The 26334-nt window shown below is 41.0% G+C and overlaps 1 protein-coding gene across 1 annotated transcript; it reads right to left on the bottom strand.

Annotated features, from left to right (window-relative positions):
- Window positions 1–9356: 9356 nt before the first annotated feature.
- On the bottom strand, window positions 9357–26316 carry LOC139454383 (uncharacterized). The gene is made up of 11 exons (XM_071236048.1): window positions 26250–26316; window positions 23292–24953; window positions 21236–21386; window positions 20149–20414; window positions 19451–19543; window positions 18617–18758; window positions 17576–17740; window positions 17018–17213; window positions 16504–16619; window positions 14752–15323; window positions 9357–13187 (listed from the first exon to the last, which is right to left on the bottom strand). The coding sequence occupies exons 1-11, from the start codon at window positions 26305–26307 to the stop codon at window positions 13156–13158; spliced, it is 3453 nt and encodes a 1150-aa protein (XP_071092149.1). The 5' UTR covers window positions 26308–26316; the 3' UTR covers window positions 9357–13155.
- Between the last annotated feature and the right edge of the window lie 18 nt (window positions 26317–26334).

Genomic DNA, 26334 nt, shown 5'->3' with positions numbered 1-26334 from the left:
GGTGTACTAAACTGTGCCATACAGTTGGTGTACTAACTGTACCATACAGTTGGTAAACTAAACTGTGCCATACATGGGTTACTTAACTGTGTCCTACATGGGTTACTAAACTGTGCCATACAGTTGGTGTACTAACTGTACCATACAGTTGGTAAACTAAACTGTGCCATACATGGGTTACTTAACTGTGTCCTACATGGGTTACTAAACTGTGTCATACAGTTGGTGAACTAAACTGTGTCATACATGGTGAACTAAACTGTGTCATACATGGGTTACTAAACTGTGCCATACATGGTGAACTAAACTGTGTCATACATCGTGTACTAAACTGTGTCATACATGGTGTACTAAACTGTACTAAAGGGCACATGGAGGAGTACATGGAAGGGTACATGTAGGGCTACATGGATGGGTATATGGAGGGGTACATGGAGGAGTACATGGAGGAGTACACAGGAGGGTTCATGGGAGGGAACATGGAGGAGTACATGGAAGGGTACATGGAGGAGTACATGGAAGGGTACATGGAGGGGTACATGGAGGAGTACATGGAAGGGTACATGGAGGAGTACATGGAAGGGTACATGGAGGAGTACATGGAGGGGTACATGGAGGGGTACATGGAGGAGAATACGGAAGGGCACATGGAGGAGTACATGGAGGAGTACATGGAGGAGTACATGGAGGAGTACATGGAGGAGTACATGGAAGGGTACATGGAGGAGTACATGGAAGGGTACATGGAGGGGTACATGGAAGGGTACATGGAGGGGTACATGGAAGGGTACATGGAGGGGTACATGGAGGGGTACATGGAAGGGTACATGGAGGGGTACATGGAAGGGCACATGGAGGGATACACGGAAGGGCACATGGAGGAGTACACGGAAGGGCACATGGAGGGATACACGGAAGGGTACATGGAGGGGTACATGGAGGGGTACATGGAAGGGTACATGGAGGGGTACATGGAAGGGTACATGGAGGGGTACATGGAAGGGTACATGGAAGGGTACACGGAAGGGCACATGGAGGGATACACGGAAGGGCACATGGAGGAGTACACGGAAGGGCACATGGAGGGATCCACGGAAGGGTACATGGAGAGGTACATGGAGGGGTACATGGAAGGGTACATGGAGGAGTACATGGAAGGGTACATGGAGGGGTACATGGAGGGGTACATGGAGGAGTACATGGAGGAGTACATGGAGGAGTACATGGAAGGGTACATGGAGGAGTACATGGAAGGGTACATGGAGGGGTACATGGAAGGGTACATGGAGGGGTACATGGAGGAGTACATGGAGGGGTACATGGAAGGGTACATGGAGGAGTGCATGGAGGGGTACATGGAGGAGTACATGGAAGGGTACATGGAGGGGTACATTGAAGGGTACATGGAGGAGTACACGGAAGGGCACATGGAGGGATACACGGAAGGGTACATGGAAGGGTACATTGAAGGGCACATGAAGTGTACATGAAGTGTACATGGAGGGGTACATGGAGGAGTACATGGAAGGGTACATGGAGGGGTACATGGAAGGGTACACGGAAGGGCACATGGAGGGATACACGGAAGGGTACATGGAGGAGTACATGGAAGGGTACATGGAAGACCACAATGATGTGTATTCAGTTGAGCACACTGTATATACCGGACATGAGCCTGGATTCTTTTCTCTCATGTGGTCAAATAACCTTAAATCTTCATGCTAGGGACCAATAAAACCCATAGACCTGTCTGACACACAGACTCATCTAACTTCAACATAGATAAGAGTCATCACATGATGCATAAGCACTGGGGATGAGCTGCATTTTCTCATGAAATGTTATTATAATAAGCACTGCCTTGATATTTCCAACAGTATTTTCATCAATGTTCGTTTGTTTGTTCACGACGCACTCATCAATATTTCCGCAATATGATGGCAGCGTGTAAATAATTGAGTCTGGACCAGACAATGCAGTGATCAATAACACGACCAACGGTCCACGCTGTTGGGGTACAAGGACTTTCTTTCACCCAAGTTACAGAGCCTGACCATGGGATCCACTCTATCCACTACACCATCCTGATAAATAACATGGACTGCAGTACATGCCATATCCCACTGCCACAATCAGTACGGGTATGTCTGCCAATAGATTTTGGATGTTAAACCTTCTCCTGAATTAGCATTCCAAAATCCATTTGCCAAATGAGCCAAATTTCAAAACCACTGAAGATTGAACAAGGCAAAACATCATATACTTCACTTGATGACAAAACTGTACATCTAAAAATACAACATACTCAATGTTATATAAACATGTCCCAGCTTGTATTCATAGTACATGCATTGATAATTGTATATTTATTTTGGTGACCAAGTATAAACGCATGGACAGATGTTGATCAAAATTATCGATATTTCAAACAACCTTTTTAATGTAGCCCTGTCCTCGGAGGATCCTGGGGTTCACACACTGGTGTTTCATCACTCTTGACCCGTGAAGGTGAATAGGTCTTCAGCAACCCATGCTTACTGTAAAAGGCGACTATGCTTCTCGTAAGAGACAACTAATGGGATCGGGTTGTTAGGCTGCTGACTTGGTTGATGCATGTCATCAGATCCCAATTGCGAGGATCGATGCTCATGATATCAATCACTGGATTGTCTGGTCCAGACTCGATTATTTACAGACTGCCATCATATAGCTGGAATATTACTGAGTGTGGCGTTAAACAACAAACAAACAAAACATCAACTCATGTTTGAAGGGAAGATAAGACTTGGGTTATTTAACAGCTAAAACATTTCATTCAGCTCACTTAAAAACCATACTCTGTGTCTGCAATTTCAAATTGTATGATGTATATTAATTTCGTCTTTGAAAGGCATTTAGAAGCGATTCACATTAGGAAGAGAAGCTATGGATGTCAGCTTCTTTATTGTGTTCCTCATAATGAAGAAGTTGACATCCATACATTCTCTTCCTTATATATCAATTTAATGTTAATAATTACCCGACTTACACCGGAGACGACGTCTCAGTTTCCATACATTCTCTTCCTTATATATCAATTTAATGTTAATAATTACCCGACTTACACCGGATACGATGTCTCAGTTTCCATACATTGTATGCAGCCATTAGCATTCAGTGACAGCCGGGGTGAAACTGATCACCTGCAGCCACACCTGTCATGAATGATTAATACAACTATTTACTTGCAACATGATCATAGGGGCTATGTGAAGTTACCCGGGGATCCAGAAATGTTCCTACATTTCATGATTGTCAACTTAAACGATCCCATTTACAAGGAATCTCTGATAAATAAAATGGATTTGAATGTAATCAATGAGAGGTTTCTTATCACAATAATCACCTCCGATTGAAACAGCTGATTTGTCTGAACCATCTTCCCGAGGCAAGGGAGTTAACTGACTGTAAAAGTCCAGTTTCCACTCTTGCTGAACTGGGCTGTTGATTTGTGGCTCAATCATAGTGCCACCAGTGGCTGTTATGAGTAATGTCCCTTCTATGTCCCTCCTACTGACCAATCAGATTCCACCTCTTATATCACTTCCATTTGCTTAACATAAAATGGCGTCATACAGTAAAGATGATCTCATCGATAATCAAGATCTATATTGTAATAAAACGGATCTTACTTCGCGAAGTGCTACAAATCACGTGAGCCCCTTGATTAAAAACATGAAAGGATTTGGAAAATATCTGTTGTCGATACACATGCTTTGCAAATTCTGCAATTGACTGAAATTATGTCAATTTTATTAGGCAGTTTTAATTGGACGATGCATAGACTCGTGAGTCCAGCCAAAATATAACTCCATAATTCCAGTCTAGTTTGTCAAGGGTGGAAACTGGACTTTATAGTTCATGATTGGTTTATAGAACGTCCCTGACAATATTGTTTGTGTTTCAAACCGAATATGAACAGAACCTTATGTGACCTGAATGTATAAACCAGTATATACTGATGTCATATGTGTTATATATAGGAAAATACTGATGTCATATGTGTTATATACAGGACAATACTGATGTCATATGTGTTATATATACAGGAGAGTACTGGTGCTGTCTGTGTTATACATAGAGGATAGTACTGATGTATTATGTGTTATATATACAGGACAGTACCGATGTTGTATGTGTTATATACAGGAAAGTACTGATGTTGTCTGTGTTATATATACAGGACAATACTGATGTCATATGTGTTATATATACAGGAGAGTACTGGTGCTGTCTGTGTTATACATAGAGGACAGTACTGATGTATTATGTGTTATATATACAGGACAGTACTGATGTCGCATGTGTTATATATACAGGACAATACTGATGTCGTGTGTTATATATATGTACAGGACAGTACCGATGTCATATGTGTTATGTATACAGGATAATACTGATGTTGAATGTGTTATATATACAGGGCAGTACTCATGTCATATGTGTTATATATACAGGACAGAACTGATGCTATCTGTGTTATATATACAGGACAGAATTGATGTTATCTGTGTTATATATACAGGACAGTACTGATACTGTCTATTTTATATATACAGGACAGAACTGAAGCTATCTGTGTTATATATACAGGACAGTACTGATGCTGTCCATTTTATATATACAGGACAGAACTGATGCTATCTGTGTTATATATACAGGACAATACTGATGTCGTATGTATTATATATACAGGACAGTACTGATGTCATGTGTGTTATATATACAGGACAATACTGATGTCATATGTGTTATATATACAGGACAGTACTGATGTCGTATGTGTTATATACAGGTCAATACTGATGTATGTGTTATATACAAGACAGTACTAATGTTGTATGTGTTATATACAGGACAATACTGACGCATGTGTTACATATACAGGAAAGTACTGATGTCGTATGTGTTATATATACAAGACAGTACTGATGTCGTATGTGTTATATATACAAGACAGTACTGATGTCGTATGTGTTATATACAAGACAGTACTGATGTCGTATGTGTTATATACAAGACAGTACTGATGTCGTATGTGTTATATATACAGGAGAGTACTGATGCCGTATGTGTTTCAAACATCAACAGCAGGGAACAAACAGTATCAAATATCCACCACACAGATTCCATTGGGTGTAAAAGGAAAACTAGCAAGGGGGGGAATTATATGAAAGGATGACACCAGGTATTAGCGAAAAGGGCAGCATGGCCTGCCCTTCCGGTAGCTAATATTTCTAGAAAAGTACTTCTTTTTCAATCTATGTCGGTAGGCATTTTGAAATAATGACATGTAAAGGTACCCTGAAAAATCCAGAGTTGCGATTCATACAATATTCAAAGTATATGAGGCAATTCATTCTGGACAGGAAACCCAATAGAAACAGAGAGAACCTAGTCCAGTTTTAGACACAACAGAGAGCTTTAAATATACAGCTTTACCCAATCTGAGTGTTACGTCATATGTTTTGCATCACAGTGAGCTGAGTGACATTATAGTTATAGGGGGTGTAGAACTCAAAGGCTTGCATCCTTTGGTTCGAGTGTTCCCACTTCATGTTTGTAAAGGATATGATACACATCTACCTTGAAAACTAAAAGTACTATTTTAAAGGGTCATGGAGAAGAGTTTGGCAAGAAAGATATATGATCTACAAACCTAAAGCAAAATAGGCCAGAACCCTCAAGCAGACTACTGTTTTCTGATTGGCTGATAATAGAATTGACATGAAATTGGGTTTAACATCGTGGCCAAGATTTTTTTTGTGTGTGTGTGTGTGTGTGTGTGTGTGTGTGTGTGTGTGTGTGTGTGTGTGTGTGTGTGTGTGTGTGTGTGTGTGTGTGTGTGTGTGTGTGTGTGTGTGTGTGTGTGTGTGTGTGTGTGTGTGTAAGCTTGTACTAGTCCGGACTGATGCCGATTATTGTACTAGCACACTTGAGATACCATGCCGCAGTTTAACATGAATACCCCACTCGGACATGGTATACTGACTCTGAGCTCGACCAGTCCTTGTTTTAGCCCCTTAATGATGAGAACCAGACAGGGTAACAACAAGTATCATCTTTTAACATTTTTTGGTATGACATGGCTGAGGATGGAAGCCCAGACCTTCCACTCTCCGGGCAGACACTCTGCCACAAGACCATGAAGACGGTCAGGCTGATACTAGAATGGGTGGGGTTTGTGTTGAATTATTGCAATGAAAGATGTCATTGATATCAGATTGCTGTCTACAGTTTGTGTGTTAAAGATTAAATAAGCAGTGTGTGATGTTTGTTATAAGAATTGACTTCAACATGTTTTTGCGCTTTATGAGTTATAAACGTAAAAACTGGTAAACATAAATCAATTTAAAATGAAAAAAATATTGACATTAATCCTTTAACTTGTTAAAAAAAAGGTGGATGTTTATGATGTTTATACAAAATGGTTGAAATGGTTAAAATGCTCACTATGCCAACACATTATCAAAAGTTTATTTTAGGCAAACTGGTTAACAGTGGCCGAAGAAACATGCACAGTGACTGAGTGTCTCATTTCTCTTTCAATCAGACAGTAAATACCAAAAAGGTTTTTCGAAAAACTATCTTACAAAACTGTAATACTTTTCATTCAGACAAGCAGACATACTTCATGTGAGTTAAAAATAACAATGATGAAATATATTTATATTTGCCATACAGAACAGAATACAAACATACAACAGAAGGGAGCTTCCTGTGGCCGTCATTGATTAGTGAAGCTTAATTTGACTCTGAACATACAGCTGTGAAGTCAAACTGCAAAGTGTCACCTTGACCTATGTAATGCAACAATCTCATCAATGCCTTGACCTAGTTTTATATAACCCAGGCACTGTCCTGTGTTGGGAAGAATACTACTGCATGGCTGGTCTCTGTATGAGCTGTAAGTGTATTGTACATAGTAGGCTGGTGCTTCTCCGGGCTGCTCCCCTAGCTGTGAGAGGAAGCTTCATCTATGATCCACACATTATATTCACAGTGCTTCACATAAATAACATAATATTCTTTAAATATTTGAAATCTCACAAATTATGAAAGTGTGTTTCAATATTTATGTGATTTCATATTCACATTTCACAGTTTGAGTGAAGATATGATGTCCATTTTTATTTTGTTTTCAAAAACACATTACTTTGTACACCATTTAAGGAAACTTCGAGTCACACTTCCTATGCTTCAACAGACCATCAAGAGTTACCTCCCTTGATAATCCTTATGTTCATTGATCAAACCTTTAACATCAAGAAAGTTTGTATGGTTTGGTTTGTTTGTTGTTTAACGCCACACTCAGCAATATTCCAGCTATGTGAAGGCAGTCTGTAAATATTCAAGTCTGGACCAGTGTTTGACATAATGAGCATCAATCCACGCAATTTGGATACGATGATGTGCATCAACCAAATCAGGGAGCCTGACCCCTGACCACCCAATCCCATTAGTCACCTCTTACGACAGCATAGTGGTCTGTTATGGCAAGCATGGGTTGCTGAAGACCCATTCTACCCAAGATCTTCATGGGTCTGTAAGGTTTGATACAGAAACTCAATATTGATCCCGTCAATAAACCTAAAGAGGAAATATGGTCTTTGATCTAGTAGCCATTTGACCCCTCGTCTAGACACTGTTCACTTACAACTTAGTACTGTTATTAGTCCTATATATAAAACTTAAACATAGTCTCTGTGCAACACAGGTAAGAATCAACTACTAGAGTGTCTAATGGATGAGCATGCAAATTTGCATTCATGTAATTGTAACTTCAGTGGTGAAGAAATGAGAAATGTTGTCCCCATTTCAGGTGAGGTTTAATAGGGATTAACATCGCGTCCAAGATTATTGCACTTATATAGCGACGTGCATGCATGTGAGTGTGTGTGGCTGTTTGTACTAGTCCGTACTGATACCGATTTATAGTACTAGCCCACTGAGATACCATGCCTCGGCTTAACAATGAATACCCCACTCAGACACAGTAAACTGACTCGAGCCAACCAGGCCTTGGTTTAGCACCTTAATGTCTAGCATCAGGCAGGGTAACAACAAGTACCATCTTTTAACGTCTTTTGGTATGACACAGCCGGGGATCAAACCCAGGACCTTCCACTCTCCAGACAGAATTTAGTTGCCTCTCACCACAAGCAATACAGTGCTGGGGACCTATCCTGACCAAGGTTCCCAGGTGATGAGCAATAGAGAGCTGGGGACCTCCTCTAACCCAGGTCCCCACAGTGTGACAAGCAATAGAGTGCTGGGGACCTATTCTAACCTGGGTTCCACAGTGTGACAAGCCATAGTTAGCTGGGGACCTATTCTAACCTGGGTCCCACAGTGTGACGAGCAATAGAGAGCTGGGGACCTATTCTATCCTGGGTCCCACAGTGTGACAAGCCATAGTTAGCTGGGGACCTATTCTAACCTGGGTCCCACAGTGTGACAAGCAATAGAGAGCTAGGGACCTATTCTATCCTGGGTCCAACAGTGTGACGAGCAATAGAGAGCTAGGGACCTATTCTAACCTGGGTCCCACAGTGTGACAAGCAACAGTGAGCTGGGGACCTATTCTAACCTGGGCTCCACAGTGTGACAAGCAATAGACAGATAGAGAGCTGGGGACCTATTCTAACCTGGGTCCCACAGTGTGACAAGCCATAGAGAGCTGGCGACCTATTCTAACCTGGGTCCCACAGTGTGACAAGCAATAGAGAGCTGGGGACCTATTCTAACCTGGGTCCCACAGTGTGACGAGCAATAGAGAGCTGGGGACCTATTCTAACCTGGGTCCCACAGTGTGACAAGCCATAGAGAGCTGGGGACCTATTCTATCCTGGGTCCCACAGTGTGACAAGCAATAGAGAGCTAGGGACCTATTCTAACCTGGGTCCCACAGTGTGACAAGCAATAGTTAGCTGGCGACCTATTCTAACCTGGGTCCCACAGTGTGACAAGCAATAGAGAGCTAGGGACCTATTCTATCCTGGGCCCCACAGTGTGACAAACAATAGTAGCTGGAGACCTTCTCTAACCTGGGCTCCACAGTGTGACAAGCAATAGACAGATAGAGAGCTGGGGACCTATTCTAACCTGGGTCCCACAGTGTGACAAGCCATAGAGAGCTGGCGACCTATTCTAACCTGGGTCCCACAGTGTGACAAGCCATAGTTAGCTGGCGACCTATTCTAACCTGGGTCCCACAGTGTGACAAGCAATAGAGAGCTGGCGACCTATTCTAACCTTGGTCCCCACAGGGTGCACGATAATAACAAACAGTAGGATTATACAATCATTGACAGGTTTATTATGAATAAGTGAGTTGTATAATCTGGTAGTTACAGAAACCAGACCAATATTTTTTCTTGTGTTACAGAAGATTCTGCCCATCAATTTGCAAAATGCTGTCTCTGAAGAAAAACATTTTTCGTTTAACATGGTTAAACATCCTTTGTTTGCACTTTTGCTTTTACTTTAATTTCAAGGTTTCTTTTTGAAAATGAACTCAAATCAACCCAAACAACAACATTTCCAATCTCATTAAAATCAGATCCTAGTTCTCGCTATCGCTAAACAAAGATCTGAGGACATCCCATTATGGGTCACATCTGATCGACCTTTCATCCAACCAATCAGAACGTCGCTTACCAGATCATGAAAGTGACAGTCGGAATGTGTCATGCAACCACGAAATATTTAACAGAGGGTATTCCGAACGACAGTTACAGGTTTAATGATTATATCCATACAATCTAGGCCATCTGTAAACCATTCCAGAATTTCTTATCACTTTTAAATTTTTTAATTGAGAATCCGTCAAAATATGTTTCGAAGCATAGTTGCCAGTTTGAAACTAGTGTCGTAAAGCTCGAGAAAGCTGCCTTCTCATTGGCTAATGTCGATTTCTTGTCAGTAATTTCATTGGTTGGTCAAAATTCATGAAAGGTCGTAATGGGTGTCCCCAGATCTTTGTTTAGCAGTAGCGAAAACTAAGATCTGATTTTATAATAAGATTGCAACATTTCTTTCTTACAATGTTCAGACATTCTGTGAAGCAAGAATAGGATTTGGTCTAGCCTGAACATGCTATTACGATGGATGATAATGTGAATACTTCACAGGTTTGTATACACTACATTCCTCCGTCACCCGTGAATACATACAGACACTATGCAGTGTAGTAGTGGTGCAAGCTTTTTTTAGTTATCTAATGAAGTGAGTGTGTACAACTCATGGAAGTCCAACGAGCCCTACTCCGTATAAGTACTTTGTGCGAACACTACTGTTGCCTCCTTTTGAAGCAATGTGTAGAGTAGCTGGGCAAAAAGCTATGGCACATGTTGCACAAGAAATAATGGCTAAAAGTAGCTCCTACACTGCAAATCAGCTGTACTTATTCACAAGTGATGGAACAACATAGTGCATAAACCCATGAAGTATTGCAAATATGATACTGCAAGTATTGACAATATGTATGATACTGCAATTCTGACAATAAGTACAATGCTGTAAGTATTGACAATGCGTATGATATCACAAGTACTGACAACATCTATGATACTGCAAGTATTGCCATGTCACAGATGTCGGATGTCAGCATGGCGGGAATAGCACATGAATTTGTCAGCAAACATAATGCTGTAGCCTGTGGTTGTCTGACAAGAACACAAAATGATCAATGTCGTTGACTTGTAAATCAACCTGAATGGACTCGACTCAAGAAACAAGTACAGATTGACAGTGTGGCTACCGTATATCACTGTCTATAACACCACCAAGCCTATAATAGGATTATACGACTCCAGTAGAAACATTCAAAATCAATGCAAATTTATATCAGTCAATACTGTGATCCGAGTGAAGAACATCAGCAGGTCATACAAAGTTGCAAATGTTTCAACAACAAAAAAATATATACGTCAATGCCAGACTGTCTTTCAAGTTAGTTTCAACACCGGTTGACATTGCCAGTGGAAAGTGGAACAGCTACAAAAAAATACTGTGAGATCTTCTCCCTCATGCATAGTACAACAGGACAACCCTGTCATATACCCCCTCAGGCCAGGTACTAAAAGTCACATCATAGACGGGGTGGTTGGGTAGCCTACTGGTTAAAGCGTTCACTCGTCACGCCGAAGACCCGGGTTCGATTCCCGACATGGGTACAATGTGTGAAGCTTATTTCTGGTGTCCCCTGCCGTGATATTGCTTGAATATTGCTAAAAGAGGCGTAAAACCATACTCACTCACTCACTCACTCACTCACATCACAGACAATGATATACGGTAGTTCTGTATGGTTCAGTGCTAGTTTACAAATGTGTTAATGAAGAGATCACTAAAAACCTTTGGCTTCTGAATTGCTTGTAATAAAAAAAGCTGGAGCCAGAAAATGATCACACAACCACATCACTGACACACACACAAGGAAACACTAACACTAAACATCAAGTTGCCAGCAACCACGTACCTGAAGCCAAGAGCAATCATAATAGTTTGTCAAATGGTTGATGGAAAACAAGACTCACAATCAGATTCAGTTTTCCACATTTGAAACTGAAAACATCAATATATTAATTTATTTATGAAGTTGTTAATTCAACAACCATAGATGTATCTGAACTGTTTCTGTAATTTTCTCATGAAAATACTGTCAACATAATTAACAGGCAGGGTCCTTTTCACAAAGCAATTATGGTGATATAAATATTGTAAGTCCATGTTGAGGTATGGGAGTAACGACAATCGTGGCATTATGACTGCTTCATAAAACACGGCCCTGGTACATTAATCTTTAAAACAAATACAAACAAAACTAATCTTAATGAGAGAAAGTGCTAAACACAACATAAACAATTTTGCAGTTCATCATGACAACTTAAGATCTTACAGTGAGTCAACTGGGATTACCCTTGCTTTGAACAGTATTTCAGTGATATCTGCTTAATGTGAGAGGAAAACCCAAAGTGACGAATAGAGTAGACATTTACGATTTTGGATAAACCCATGAGCACTAGTATGGCGTTGATATGTCAAGGGCAAAAATCAGGGAGAATCTGGGTTTCAAACCAACCCCAAGCAGATCCTGACATGGCTAAGGTACATTACTCTGCAAAACGGTCATGTCACCTTCAACCACTGGGCCACCTGAGTCCCCATGAAGAGACAATATTCTATATACAAAATATAGTTTTTGCCTACCCTGAACATGTTGTACCTAACAGTTCTTGTATTTTCATTTCCAGCTTAGACTGAAAATATGAGAGTAAGAGCTCATTATTATCGCAAGTCATCCAGAAGCCTATAAGTGAACATCACTGTCTCTTCATCTCTTAAACTCTGCAGGCATTCACTATAGCTCATATCAAGATGTTTAATAGAATATCAAATGTAGCTGCCATGCATCCTAACTGAACATCAGGAGTTTATGGACACATTTGATTCAATTTAAGCCAATACACATCAAACCAAACATTAGCTCAGCTCAGAGAAACTACAAAAAATACAAATAAGTGAAAGATTTCAGAAAGGGGATAAATTTTCATCCAGGTGATTCAGGCCAGGTGAGTCATAACAATGAGCATCATATCACATCACAAACAGCCAGCCAGGCTGGCTTAGTCCACAACACATCATCTCAATACATCTGGATCACTACCGGTACATCAAATATGTCTACATCATCCTGTAACACTGAATATACAAGATTGATTATCTGTCCAATCACAGAGCAAACATAGACCATGATCAGCAATGTCAATATACAGAGATACAAATAATCGCTATTTGTTACAAATGATTTTTTAATATATTACACACACACTGTCTTGTACCAGGAGTTTCACTTTACAAATACTGCAAGCAACAAGAAAAAACATGGCTGACAACTTCACCAACAACCCAATACACGTACTTGCTCCATACATGCTTTATAAGTGTTGGTAGCAAAATGTGGCTAAAGTGCTCAAGTTCCATCACAGAGCTAGTATCTGCACAGATATTCGACTCAAGTGTTAATGAAGAAGTTGTCCGCCATGCACTTTCTTGCTATTGCCTCCATAAACTGCTACAATGACAATCGTAGGAAAGTACAGTAAGTTGTCATCACAAGCGAGGCCGGATGTGCAGAGACGTGTCTGAAACACACAGAAAAGAACTTTGAGAAAAGGATTCCCTGTTAACACTGGTCAAGTAAACAGTAATTATTAGGGCTGGGATGAAACACCAACTGTGAGATCCGACATGTATCATGATACCTTGCTCACGATCCGATACGTATCATGATACCTTACTCACGATCCGATACGTATCATGATACCTTACTCACGATCCGATATGTATCATGATACCTCACTCACGATCCGATATGTATCATGATACCTTGCTCACGATCCGATACGTATCATGATACCTTACTCACGATCCGATATGTATCATGATACCTTACTCACGATCCGATATGTATCATGATACCTTGCTCACGATCCGATATGTATCATGATACCTTACTCACGATCCGATAAAAATCGCGATCCACCAATACATCAGTGTATCGTCCCACCACTAGTGATTATGGAGGTAAAATAATTTACAACCTGTCATCAATAGATCCATCCATACATGAAAAGAAAGTGTTTAGATAATGAGTTTGTCTTCAATATAAACATATAGACAGGGATAAAAAAAGCTTTCAAAATTCAAGCTTCTAGTCCGAGACTACTAAATTGTGCTGAGGACAAATGAAAATCTTACACGGACTAGTAGCATCTGACAGCTATTATTCTGGACCAGCTCTCAATAATTCAATTTTGCTACAAATTGGGACTGAACAAAATTGACCATGCTGACAGAAAATGAAAACATCACAAACATTTTTGTCTTGTTCAAGCAGCACAAGCCACACATTCTGAGGACTCGTGAAATATAATTTCCACTTGCCATCTGACTAGTCTTTTAAAAAACGAAATTCAATGGTTGTAAAAATGCATATTTCTTCAATCGTCACAGAGCACTCCAAAAGATGTTTAGGTTTGTTGTTTTACACCACACTCAGCAATATTCCAGCTATATGACAGCGGTCTGTAAATAATCAAGTCTGGACCACACAATCCAGTGACTGTCATCACAAGCATTGATCTACGCAATGGAATACGACTTGCATCAACCATGTCACCGAGCCTGACCGCCCGATCCCGTTGGTCACCTCTTACAACAAGCAAGGGTTGCTGAACACAAATTCTAACCTGAATCTTCACGGGGTAAAGATGTACAGATGAAAACCCTTGAAATATAATTGTGACAAGAAGAAGAATGATTAGTAACCATCTTCGAACACAGTGAGTGTTGTACCCCCTTCCAGCATCTGTCCCGTGAAGATCCGGGGTAGAATAGGTCTTCAGCAACCCATGCTTGCTGTAAAAGGCGACTATGCTTGTCATAAGAGGCGACGAACGGGATTAGGTGGTCAGGCTCACTGACTTGGTTGATACATGTCATCGATCTCAAGTGTGTGGAGAGCCCCCTATTTCTAATTTTGAGAGCGCCCTGGGCGCTTATTATGTCGAATACAGCTGGATTATTGCTGAGTGCAGCGTTAAACAAGAAAACCAACCAACCAACACTTCCCGTATCTGCAAGATTCAAACTGTTGAGGCTGCATGTAGGCTTAAGGTCATGATCCAGGGTGATGTGACAACTCACCTGTGTTGGACTGCCCCTCATCAGACTTGCTCCCAAGGTTCTCCTCACTCACACTGATGTCTGCCAGGGATATGAACGAAGGTAACTTCTCTGGAGAAAGGGAGTCTGGATCATTTGTCTGAACACAACTGTCTGCTATGGTCTTACTGTCACCTGCTACTGCACTGGCAGCCTCACCACCATCACATGTTGCTGTTTCCTCTGTCGGTGCAGTCACAGTCTTCACTTCTGATCCAGCATGCTTGGAATCATTCACAGAATCACCTTCCAACTTTTCTGCAAGATCTGACATAGCTTCAAGCACCGGCATTGTACTGGGCCCAGATTCGGAATCCATGACAGTGCCTATGGCTGTGCTTGAGCTTAAATCTGGCAAATCATCACATACCATGGTCGAGGCATCAACAGATGTCTTTTGACTAGAGTATTCTTCTGTGTCTGTGGTTCCTTCTGCCTTTACTGTCTGTCTGGCAGCAGTATCAGCAGCTGTTGAAGCTGTAGCCTCGTCAGGTGCAGCTTCTGCTTCTGTTCCCGTCACACCCTCAGATTGCCTCTTCGCGGAACCATTAGGCCTAAATAAATAGCACATTAACCATAGAAACACTGTACCAGCAAATTGCAGATAACAGACATAGAAACATTGCCACAGGTTTCAATAGCTAAGAAAGATATTCATGCCATCGACACATTATCTTAAACATTATCAGATAAACCCAAAATAAAATAATAAACATCAAACAAAACTTTATGATGGACATGTTCTGTTTGTTGTTGAACACAGCACTCAGCAATATTCCAGCTACAATGTATATAAGTCTGTAAATAATCAAGTCTGGATCAGACAGTCCAGTGATTGACATCATGAGCATCATCTACGCAATTGGGATACGATGACATGCATCAATCAACTCAGCAATATTCTACCTATATGACAGAAGTCTGTAAATAATCAATTCTGGATAAGACAATTCAGTGATTGATATCATGAGCATCGATTTACATAATTGACATATGATGACATGCATCAACCAGTCTGACCACCCAATAGTCGCCTCTAAACACCAGCATGGGTTGTTGAAGACCAATACCAACACCAATATTCCAGCTCTATCAACGCCAGCCTGTAAATAACTGGCGATGGGCCAGGCAAACCACTGGTTGACAGCATGAGCAATAATCCATGCCATCAAGGGACAATGTCACTCAATCAGACAGGTACAACCTACCCAAGGACCTCGTTCAACAAAGTGATCTTTGCACTACGACTATCGTAAGCCTATGTTGAAGTATGGGAGTGACAATCATCTTAGCGCTAAGATCGCTTTGTGGAACGAGACCCCGATGGGCAAATAAAATTCTGGGGACACAAGGGGGCACGGGTGGCCCAGTCGTCTAAGGCGCCGCGATTCGCTGTGAAGAGTTGCGTCCCTTGGGCATGCCAGAAACCTATGATTGTGGGTTCGAATCCTGTTTCGCCCCGATTATGTTTCTAGGTTTGTCAGCACCATACCCGTGCTTGTGGGTTTCACCGAAGTGGTAAACGTCTGAGACCTGCATCACTTCGGGCTTTCCTCCAACATTAAGCTGACACGCCGTGATATAACTGGAAAACTGTTAAAAACAGCGTGAAACCAAACTCACTCACTCTGGGGACACAAAGCTTAACACATTGTAGCCATTGAGGAAATCCTCAGACCGTTAACGGCATGCTTAACCACTGTGCCAGCCCATACAAGACTGCTGGTGTGTTACCTGTTCCTCTGTAGTCTCTTGGCACTTCTCTTATGCAGCATGGGACACTTCTTGCCGCGTGGACACGACCCTGATTCGGCAAATGCTGGACATCTCAGGGTGTGCTTCTTTGAACACTACAACAGGCACAAAGTTGTCAAGCATTCAATTTTATTATCATTATCTGAAGTCAATACAAAGTTTTGTATCACTGTGAAAAAGTTGACCAATGATTATGTGTAGACAATTCTTAAACACAGAAATTGGAAGCCATTTAATATAATCTTGATAGTTTTCACTGGTTTCCATATGATTGTAAAGATTTCATCTTTTCTTCCACAGGGCAAGACAACTAATGAAACAGACATTAGTGTGGCGAGTGTGGCGGACATACGTTACATGACTTAATTAACCACACACAAAATTAACATACACATTCACCTGTTTAACCATAATGAATCAATGACAGCTCACATACATCCTGAAACTATACACTGACATCTCTAAGACAGAATCCAATCCTGGCAAATCTCACCTGCTCCCCGCGTGGACAGAAGCCACGAACAAAGTCCTGGCAAACCTCTGCATCCTTGCTGACTTTGACATGCAGGTAAGGGCAGTCGTCACGGTTACACAAGCCACGTAAAAAATAGGAGCACACTGGCATCTTATCCCGTGACACTTTGTGTGAGAAGGGACAGGATTCTACCTTGCATGTGCCTCTCAGAAACCTGCAACAAGGTGTCACTCATACTGTAACTCACCTGATCCTTGATATAACACAAGCAGCCCCCATTAACTAAACACTACCCAAAACACTTGGATGACTCTAGGTTTTGATGAAATAATCTCATTTGAGTTATATTATCTCCAAAATGGCCATTCACAACCTAAAACAATTGAATATTATTTGATTATTAATTGGTAGCATATGTGACAATGGCTGTAGCGAGGTCAATATCTAGGGTAAATAACATTTGTCATATCTGGACAAATTTCGTTACATGATTCACTAAATGGTATTAGCGGAATGAAGTTCACAGTATTGTAACGACTGAAAATAATTGTAATGGTTGATATATCGTGTACTTACCGTGTACAGACAGCGACCTTGGTGGGATCATGCTTGTAAGGACATCTCGTTCCCAGCCTGCACCGGCCAAACTTGTTATAGAAGACGCAGTAGCCATTCACAGACTTGGTGTTGTCCTTATGCAGGCTGTGTGTCGCAGCAATGATAACTCGACTCTTCACACGACTAAAGTAGAGCACAGTAACACACAGATTAGTACTGAAAGCTCCACCTTGTACCTAGGTCTTACATCTTCCCAAGGCAAGGGAGTTAACTGACTGTAAAAGTCCAGTTTCCACTCTTGTCGAACAAGGTCAATTTCTGCGCCTGATTGTAGCGCCACCAGTGGTTATTACAGGTGATGTCCCTTCCATGTCCCTCCTATTGACCAATCAGATTCCACCTGACATATCACTTGCATTTGCTTTCAGCAAAATTGTGGTACCCAGTGAAGACGATCTGATCAATAATCAAGATCTAAATTGGAATAAAACGGGTCTTACTTTGCAAAGTGTATCAAATCATGTGAGCACCTTGATTAAAAACATTTGGAAGATTTGGAAAATATCTGTTGACGCTAAGTTGACGGTACACATGCTTTGCAAATCCTACAATCGACCGAAATCTGCACAGCAGTTTTACGAACCAAATGTCGATTTTGTTACGCGATCTTGATTGTACAATGCATAGACTCATTAGTCCAGCCAAAATATAACACCATAATTCCAGCCTAGTTCAGCAAGGGTGGAAACTGGAATTTTATAGTCAGATAACTCCCTTCGGAAAGATGAGGTCTTGTGATAGGAAAACCTCTTCAGGGTTAGACACAAGTACACTAGAGTAAAAAACATGAAAAGTTGTTTTCTCCCCAAGTCTTATATGTACTACTCAAAAAAAACTAACAAACACCAGAGTTATTGGTAATAATAATAAAATTATCTGAAAAAATAATAATGTGAAGTGCTGTCAACAAAATACTGGTGTTATCACGCTATATGTAACAATGGTAACTTAAGTATATTCAGCATTGTATTAATCCCATATTTCCCAGGACAACTTTACCTAGCCACAGCTCTGGTTCGGACAGTTGTAGATCGAACCAGTGTCCCAGGTTTGGTCTGTATGAATGTGACGCCTCCTATGTCCACACGCTTCACCTCAGCCCTGTGCTGCTTCCTACCTACGGACTTGGTTGGGGACAGGGCTGTAATAGATACATCGGCTTGACACAGTTTTTCACACTTAGCAGTATTTTCAGCATATTATCAAATTATGGTTGAAATAAAGAGCAGTGATATAAAGAACAACATCCAATGCTGTCACTAAGCCTGGCCAACTAATACCATTTAGTCATCTCTAGGTAAGCAAATTAGTGTGGCTAATGTTCAAGAGGGCTAGTTCATGTTCATCACAGCTAGTTCATGTTCATCAGGGTTAGTTCATGTTCAAGAGGGCTAGTTCATGTTCATTAGGGCTACTTCATGTTCATCAGGGCTAGTTCATGTTCATCAGGGTTTGTTCATGATCATCAGGGCTAGTTCATGTTCATCAGGGCTAGTTCATGTTCATCAGGGCTAGTTCACGTTAATCAGGGCTAGTTCATGTTAATCAGGGCTAGTTCATGTTAATCAAGGCTAGTTCATGGTCATCAGGGCTAGTTCACGTTGATCAGGGCTAGTTCATGTTAATCAGGGCTAGTTCATGTTCATCAGGGCTAGTTCATGTTCATCTGACTATTCGCCATTGTGGCTAATGAACCTTTATGTTTATGTCTGTGTCAGCAACATGATCAATACCATCAGATTCAAAGAGTTAAGGTATAAATACAAAAGAACATTAACATTAGCATATTCAGTTGAATAGTCAAGGGTGTTAAGCAAAGACGATGCTACTCACTCTGGTCAATACGCTGCAGACTGCGTCCTGAGGAATCCATACGGAACTTGACGCCCCTCACAGAGATGGTCTTCATGGCAGCTGCATTCAGCTCTGCAGCAAACATGAGTGGCATTTATAAGATAGCTAGGCTATATCTTCCTTACCTGAGGCGCATAAGCCATCTTTTTCATTGACAGGATGGCCAAATACCTGGCACACTGACGATTTACAGTTGGCAACTTCAAATATGGGGCAATGGATGAACATTTTCACAGTGTTTGATGTAACGTTAATTATAGCAAACATTGAAGGTATGAATCGATATTTTATACTTAGTATGCGACTGTGATCGATACTTGTATTGAGAAGTAAACAACATTGATCCACCGATGCATCAGTGTATCGAACCACCACTAGTTATATCACAGCACTTCAGTTTGATGTGGGAGGAAAGCCAAAAGTGATTCAGGTCTCAGACATTTACCACTTTGGTGAAGCAAACGAGCATGGGTATGGCGCTGACAAACCTAGAAACAAAATCGGGGCAAACTGGGATTTGATCGCACAATCATAGGTTTCTGACGTGATGCAAAACTGCTCAGCGACACCATACCTATGCATCTCTCCAAATTTTCAATGTGTAGGAACATTCTTTTCATAATGCATGAGTCCCACGGTGCTCCTCTCCCGTAGACAACCTCTAAACACACACTCACGTTTGACAACAACTGATTTCTTCTTGCTGATGAGGGGCAGGGCTGTACTCCCCTCCCCTGCTGATGGAGCCTGCTGAGGGGGTAAAGCCTTGGTCAGAGAAGTACTGGAAGACTTGTACAGTATACCATTGATGAGGACATGTCTGGAGGAGCTTGGCCTTGGGCTGTCTTCAATAGCAAGTCTTTGCACAGTGGTCTTTGGCTTTGGGCTGTCTTCAATAGCCAGTCTTCGAACATCGGCCTTTTGACGTCGATCTAACTTCAATCTGTGAAAAATAGTGAGTGAGTATGGTTTGACGCCTCTTTTAGCGATATTACAGCAATATCTCTGCAGGGGACCCTGGAAAATGGGCTTCACATATTGTACCTATGTGGGGAATGGAACCCAGGTCTTCGACATAAAGAGCCTAGGCTACCCCCACCACCCGCTAGAGAAAATTAGACTTTTTTGTTCATATTAACCACAATGAGCGAGTGAATAGAGAGGGCTTTAAGCCACTTTTAGCAATATTCCAGCAATATCACAGCGGAGACCCCAGAAATGGGCTTCACACATTGTGGGAATCGAACCCGTGTCTTCAGCGGGACAAGCAAACACTTTAACCACTAGGCTACCCCACTACCCCTCACATGGTATCAGGTTTTTATTGTTGTGGCATGGTGGTCAGAAAGAAAGTCTTCATATGACTAGGAACTGTGGAGTCTCAGGACACACTACCAGAAAAATGTGGTTGCCTGCAAACTCTTTTGAACATCATGACATTTAGACTGCCTGAATCATTTAGTTTTTGATAAGGAAGATCTGAGCAATGGAACCATACCAAAAATATAGTTCTTCTTTCTTTTGCTGTCCAAATTGCAACCCTTTGTCATGCAACAGCAAAGGTTAACAACGCGAATAGTGATAACATATATCATGAGCACACATCCTAAAACCTGAAATACTACTAGCCCTCAGAATAGCTTTAACATCAAAATGAATAGTTCTTACTGAGCATGCTGAGAGGATCTTGAACAAATTCTATTCTTCAACATAGTCACCATTAATATATCTCACTATCACCACTCTGCAATGGTGAGTTCTTACCGAGACACTCGATGCTTGTTGGATCTCTTCAATAGCTGTAACCTCTTCTGCAAAAGGTTTTTCATGGTCAAACGAGACTTGTGATTCCATGACAACCACTGGTGCTTCTTCCAGACCCGTGATGTAGACTGTGGATACCTGTCTGTGAAACCTGCAGAGTCAAAGTTCAGTATGTTTAGGGCAAAATGAGCCTGAGGTGTAAAGTTTCATAAATTCTTAAATCCCAATATTTGTTTGTTTTGTTTGTTTTGTGACAGCAGTCAGTAAATAATCAACTCTGAACCAGACAATCTAGTGATTGACATCATGAGCATCGATCTACATGAATGGGACACAAAGACATGCATCAACCAAGTCAGTGAGTCTGATCATCCAATTCGTTAGTCGTCTCTTTTGACAAACATAGCTGCTTCATATGGAAAACATGGGTTGCTGAAGACCTACTCAAACCCGGATCTCACAGGCATTAAATTCCAATAAATATGCTGCATGTGACTGGGTATTTCACTCTAAACAAATTGTGTGTATTCCCTTTCTTTAAAAAGAATACTGCTGACGCCATCCACAATGATGCAGCGTAAAGTTGAATAAAACTACTTCATCAAAAAGTTGTGTCCATCATTAAATAGGAAACACAATGTATATGAATCATATTTGTTTTTATTGTGAATGTTACCACTATCAGTGTCAATTTAAAGCTGCCAATGTGACATCATGGCAACACAGCATCACAGTATGTGTATACAGTTGCATTGTGACATCATGACAACACCGCATCACAGTATGTGTATACAGCTGCATTGTGACATCATGGCAACACCGCATCACAGTATGTGTATACAGTTGCATTGTGAGATCATGGCAACACCGCATCACCATGATCACAGTATGTGTAAACAGTTGCATTGTGACATCATGACAACACCGCATCACAGTATGTGTATACCACAGTTGCATTGTGACATCATGGCAACATATCACAGTATGTGTATACAGTTGCATTGTGACATCATGGCAACACTGCATCACAGTATGTGTATACAGTTGCATTGTGACATCATTACATAGGGACGTCATAATATAATCTGTAACATTAATTACTTCCCCCTTAAGCATGTTAAGATAAAGCTGAAACATGTAGAGAATAATCTGTGTCGTGTGACTATTTGGTGAACTTCTTCAGATATATATATGTACTGTTTTCGTATTGCTATCCTGTCTTCAGTGCTTTTGTGTTAATGATTAAATAAGCAATATGTGAAGTGTTTATTTCAGATGCATTTATTTATAAGAATTGACTTCAATATGTTTTTGCATTCGTTGATCTCTAAACGTAAAAACCAGTGTGCATTAGGGCTGTTACGATTCACTTGCGTTTTCGGTGAATCGAACCGTATCCATTCATGAATTGAATTCGTTATTCGTGGCCACTAGAATCGAATATTTATGTATATGCAAGCATGTGCATTTCCATAAAAATATCCATAAGAACATATTATATGCATAGATTTCTTCAAAACACAACACTCTTATACTATTTAATTTGACGGTATTGTGGTCACCTGGTCACTGGTCATTATCCCATTTGAGCAGATACTAGAACCTGGATAGGTGCATTATATAAATGTATAATATATTAATCATTAACAAACCATGTCAAATAATTTATGCTGTTATTGCTTCACTGAATATAACAAATAATACATCAGCTTCTGACTCTGACGAATTATTATTCGTATTCATTACCCTATATTCGTGATACAAATCGTATTCACCTCATAGTGTATTCGTTGCAGCCCTAGTGTGCACACGTTGTGTACATCCCCTACACAGATTTACAGAGTGTGCACAACATTTTTTTTTACGTTTATCATGTTTATACCTCTATAAATGCAAACTATATTGAGGTCAATTCTTAAGTAACTCTACGATATCAAAAGACACACAGCATTATTTTGATGATTCAAAGGGCTTTGAGATTTCACTGTTGTAGATATTGTTCTTTTCTCAGTGTGTTTCACTGTCCAACTTTTGATGTGCCACTTAAAGAACCTACCTCTGGCATGCTTGTATGATGAAGGTGGATGTGTGCTCCACGGTGCAGCCCTCTGCTGATAGGTCTGCCACACCCTTGGGGCTCCTCTCCACATGGAGCGCCGGGGGTCCCTGTACATGGTGGGTCGGTTGGCATACCGGGACATGTACCGGGGTGCATAGTAGTTGGGTCTATATCGAGTAGGCTGGATCATGTATTTGCTGTTGAAGAAGTTCATCTGTATGCTTCTGCTACCAAACATGTCTGACTTTTCTATCTTATACTTGCTGACAATAGTGTGAGCAGTAGCATGACCAAGGCCTGGCACTGCCTTCTGTAGCTTGTACTTGCTCATCATCACCTCTGATGTGTGCACAGACTGCTGGGTCCTGCGAGTCTGGGAAGCTCGGACTGATTGCTGGATGCTGTTACCTATCACCTGAGACCGCACACTATTCATCTCAAACCTGGTGTTGATAACTGCTGGAGAAACATGTCTACGTAACGGCTTCACTAAACCAGAACCTGTCAGAGCTGCTGTGCGATGAGAAACCTGACGTCCAGCATGGAGGTTGCTCCAAACTGGTGCTGCACTTATTGGCCTCCCAACCACCTGTTGACTGTTCATATTCCTCACAAACTGAACAGGCTGACCAGCTCCATATCTTGACCACACTTTGTTTGTCTGGGCCATTGGGTGACCCAGAGCAGGGGAGACATGCACTGCTGGAATTCCAGGAGTTGGATTCACCATCGCTGTCTGCATCCTCATTGCCATTGCCCCAGGAGTAGCAATGGACTGAATAGCAACCTGAGGCTGGAAGGCAGCTGGCTGCTGCGGATGCTGTTGCGTCTGTGTGTTCTGAGAGGTATTCAGAAGCTGATTTTGCAGGGCTTGGATCTTAGTTTGTGTCTTTTGTAATTCCTCCATTAATACTGCCATCTGCTGCATTTTAGGTTCTCCATTAGAATTGGAGGCTGATGCAGAATCCGCAGGTCTTGACGGAACCAAGGCAGATCCAAGGTAACCTGGTGTGAGTACATCCTGGGAGGTGGTGTTCGTCTGTAAAGACTGCATTTGTGAGGAAAGCATGCCAGTGCGTCCTGCTTGTGATGTCACCACACATATATCTGCGTTGTGACGAGACATCTGCATAAAATTAGCACCAATCTTTGCATCTTGTGGAATCCTCTGCCTTTGTAACACATCCTGCTGAAGCATCCGAGCATGAGACAGTAGTTGTTGCTGCTGCTGCTGCTGAACAATAGGTGGTCCTAGCACACTCCTCACATTACTTGAACTCACAGACATATTTTGATTGCTTAGCTGGTTTGAGTTTGTCTGATACACTGTCCTGGAATTGTTGATTTGTGTTGGTCTGTTAAAGAGAGAAGTCCCCACACCTCTGTGGGCCTGGGGAGAGACAACAGGTGCTGAGTTGGCTAGTGGGAACCGCACATTACCTGCTCCCATCAACACACGGGATGGTGTTGCAACAGCAGGTGTGCGGTTAGAAACACCGTACGGGTAACTTGTAGGAAATCTTGGTCCAATATTGAAAGAGTTGTTCCATTGAGGCCTTATCTGACCTCTGACCGGCCCATAGCTTGGTGAGGTTTGAGATGGATGTCTCATGGTAGGTGCAGAAGGCAGTCCTGGGGTACGAGCAGAATTTATCAGATCTGTAATAAGCAAAATTAAATATTTAGCCAGTTGATATTTCTTTCTGTCTGTGATATTTTCCATATGTTAGCATAGAAATAAGAGCATATACCTATGTTAAACATGCTTTACATAAACACTTACCACTACTTAATTTTTAAATAAAGTCCCGGGTCTAGCATTCCTAAGCCCAAATCCAATTCTTTTCAATAGGAAATGTAAAAAAAAAATATGTACACCTTACCAGTAATGAAACATAATGGTAATACAGGACCATACACAGATCATGTTGAAGTCATTGATGTTACAAAATTAATTCACTCAATGACCATGTTGACTCAGGGCCCATAAACCCTCATCAAGCTATTGCCTAATTTAGTATTTGTAAACATCAAACATAACACCAAGAACAAAAAAATCTCCCACTTTACATACCTTTGGGTTAAGAAATGTACAACATTGTACCCATGTAAATCATCCTGCCAAATGCATCAATTAAACTCCTGAATAGAATATTAAATCAGCCTTCCAAAACCTTTTTAATGCAAGAAAATTAAACGTGTCCCTATAGTAAAATGGTATGGGATTATATCATCAGATCAGACATCATATGTTTTCGGACAGCCATGTTTATCACAGTTACTCATGCTATAACATGGGGTGTAGCATCACACAGACATTGCAGACAATGCAGATACTCAGATGATGGCTTGTTTATAAGAGAAAGTTGTCATTTATAAGTGAATGAGATGTTTAATAGTTGTTCATGTGATTACTGAGAAAACTATCAATGTTTCTTAAGCATCCGAAAACCCATAACAGGGATATTCATTTTGAACAAGGTATCAGTGATAAAAATGGAAACATGTTTCCATTTAAGATAAAATTTACAACAAGTTCAACTATGCTAGTAACACATTTTGACATTTCATTATATTTTCTTGGAGGCGAGTCGGGCGTGGCGTACCCCCAGCATGTTTGCAATAAATGGCTGGACCCTAGTCGACCTACGATAAGTTGTTTCATACTAACGAAACTAAATTGGGTTTACGTTTTACAAGACAAAATCTACTGATGTGTCTGTAACTAAGAATCTAGACCAATGTAAGAGCCATGGTAATAATGAGCGTTTCTTGGCTACAGAATGCGCAGCTAATCAAGACATAGCGTAAACAATGACATTGAGGACTGTGATCAATGGTGAACACCTGCACAACCATGTGACCATGATTAACTCGTTGCAGTACAAGGACTCGTGCATGTATTAACGTAGTGTATTTACAATCAGTAATAGGAAATCGATATAATGTACTAACTTGTTAAAAATGCAATTTGTTGACGCAATTTGTCTGCTTCTGAGGGAACAGCGGCCATCTTGACATATCTTCACTTACATCAATA

The sequence above is a fragment of the Haliotis cracherodii genome, unplaced genomic scaffold, assembly GCF_022045235.1.
Source record: "Haliotis cracherodii isolate W230 unplaced genomic scaffold, xgHalCrac1.p SCAF_10, whole genome shotgun sequence".
In the NCBI taxonomy this organism is placed as follows: domain Eukaryota; kingdom Metazoa; phylum Mollusca; class Gastropoda; order Lepetellida; family Haliotidae; genus Haliotis; species Haliotis cracherodii.
Note: the sequence above shows the minus strand (reverse complement) of the source record. Positions and strands in the feature narration are given on the sequence as shown.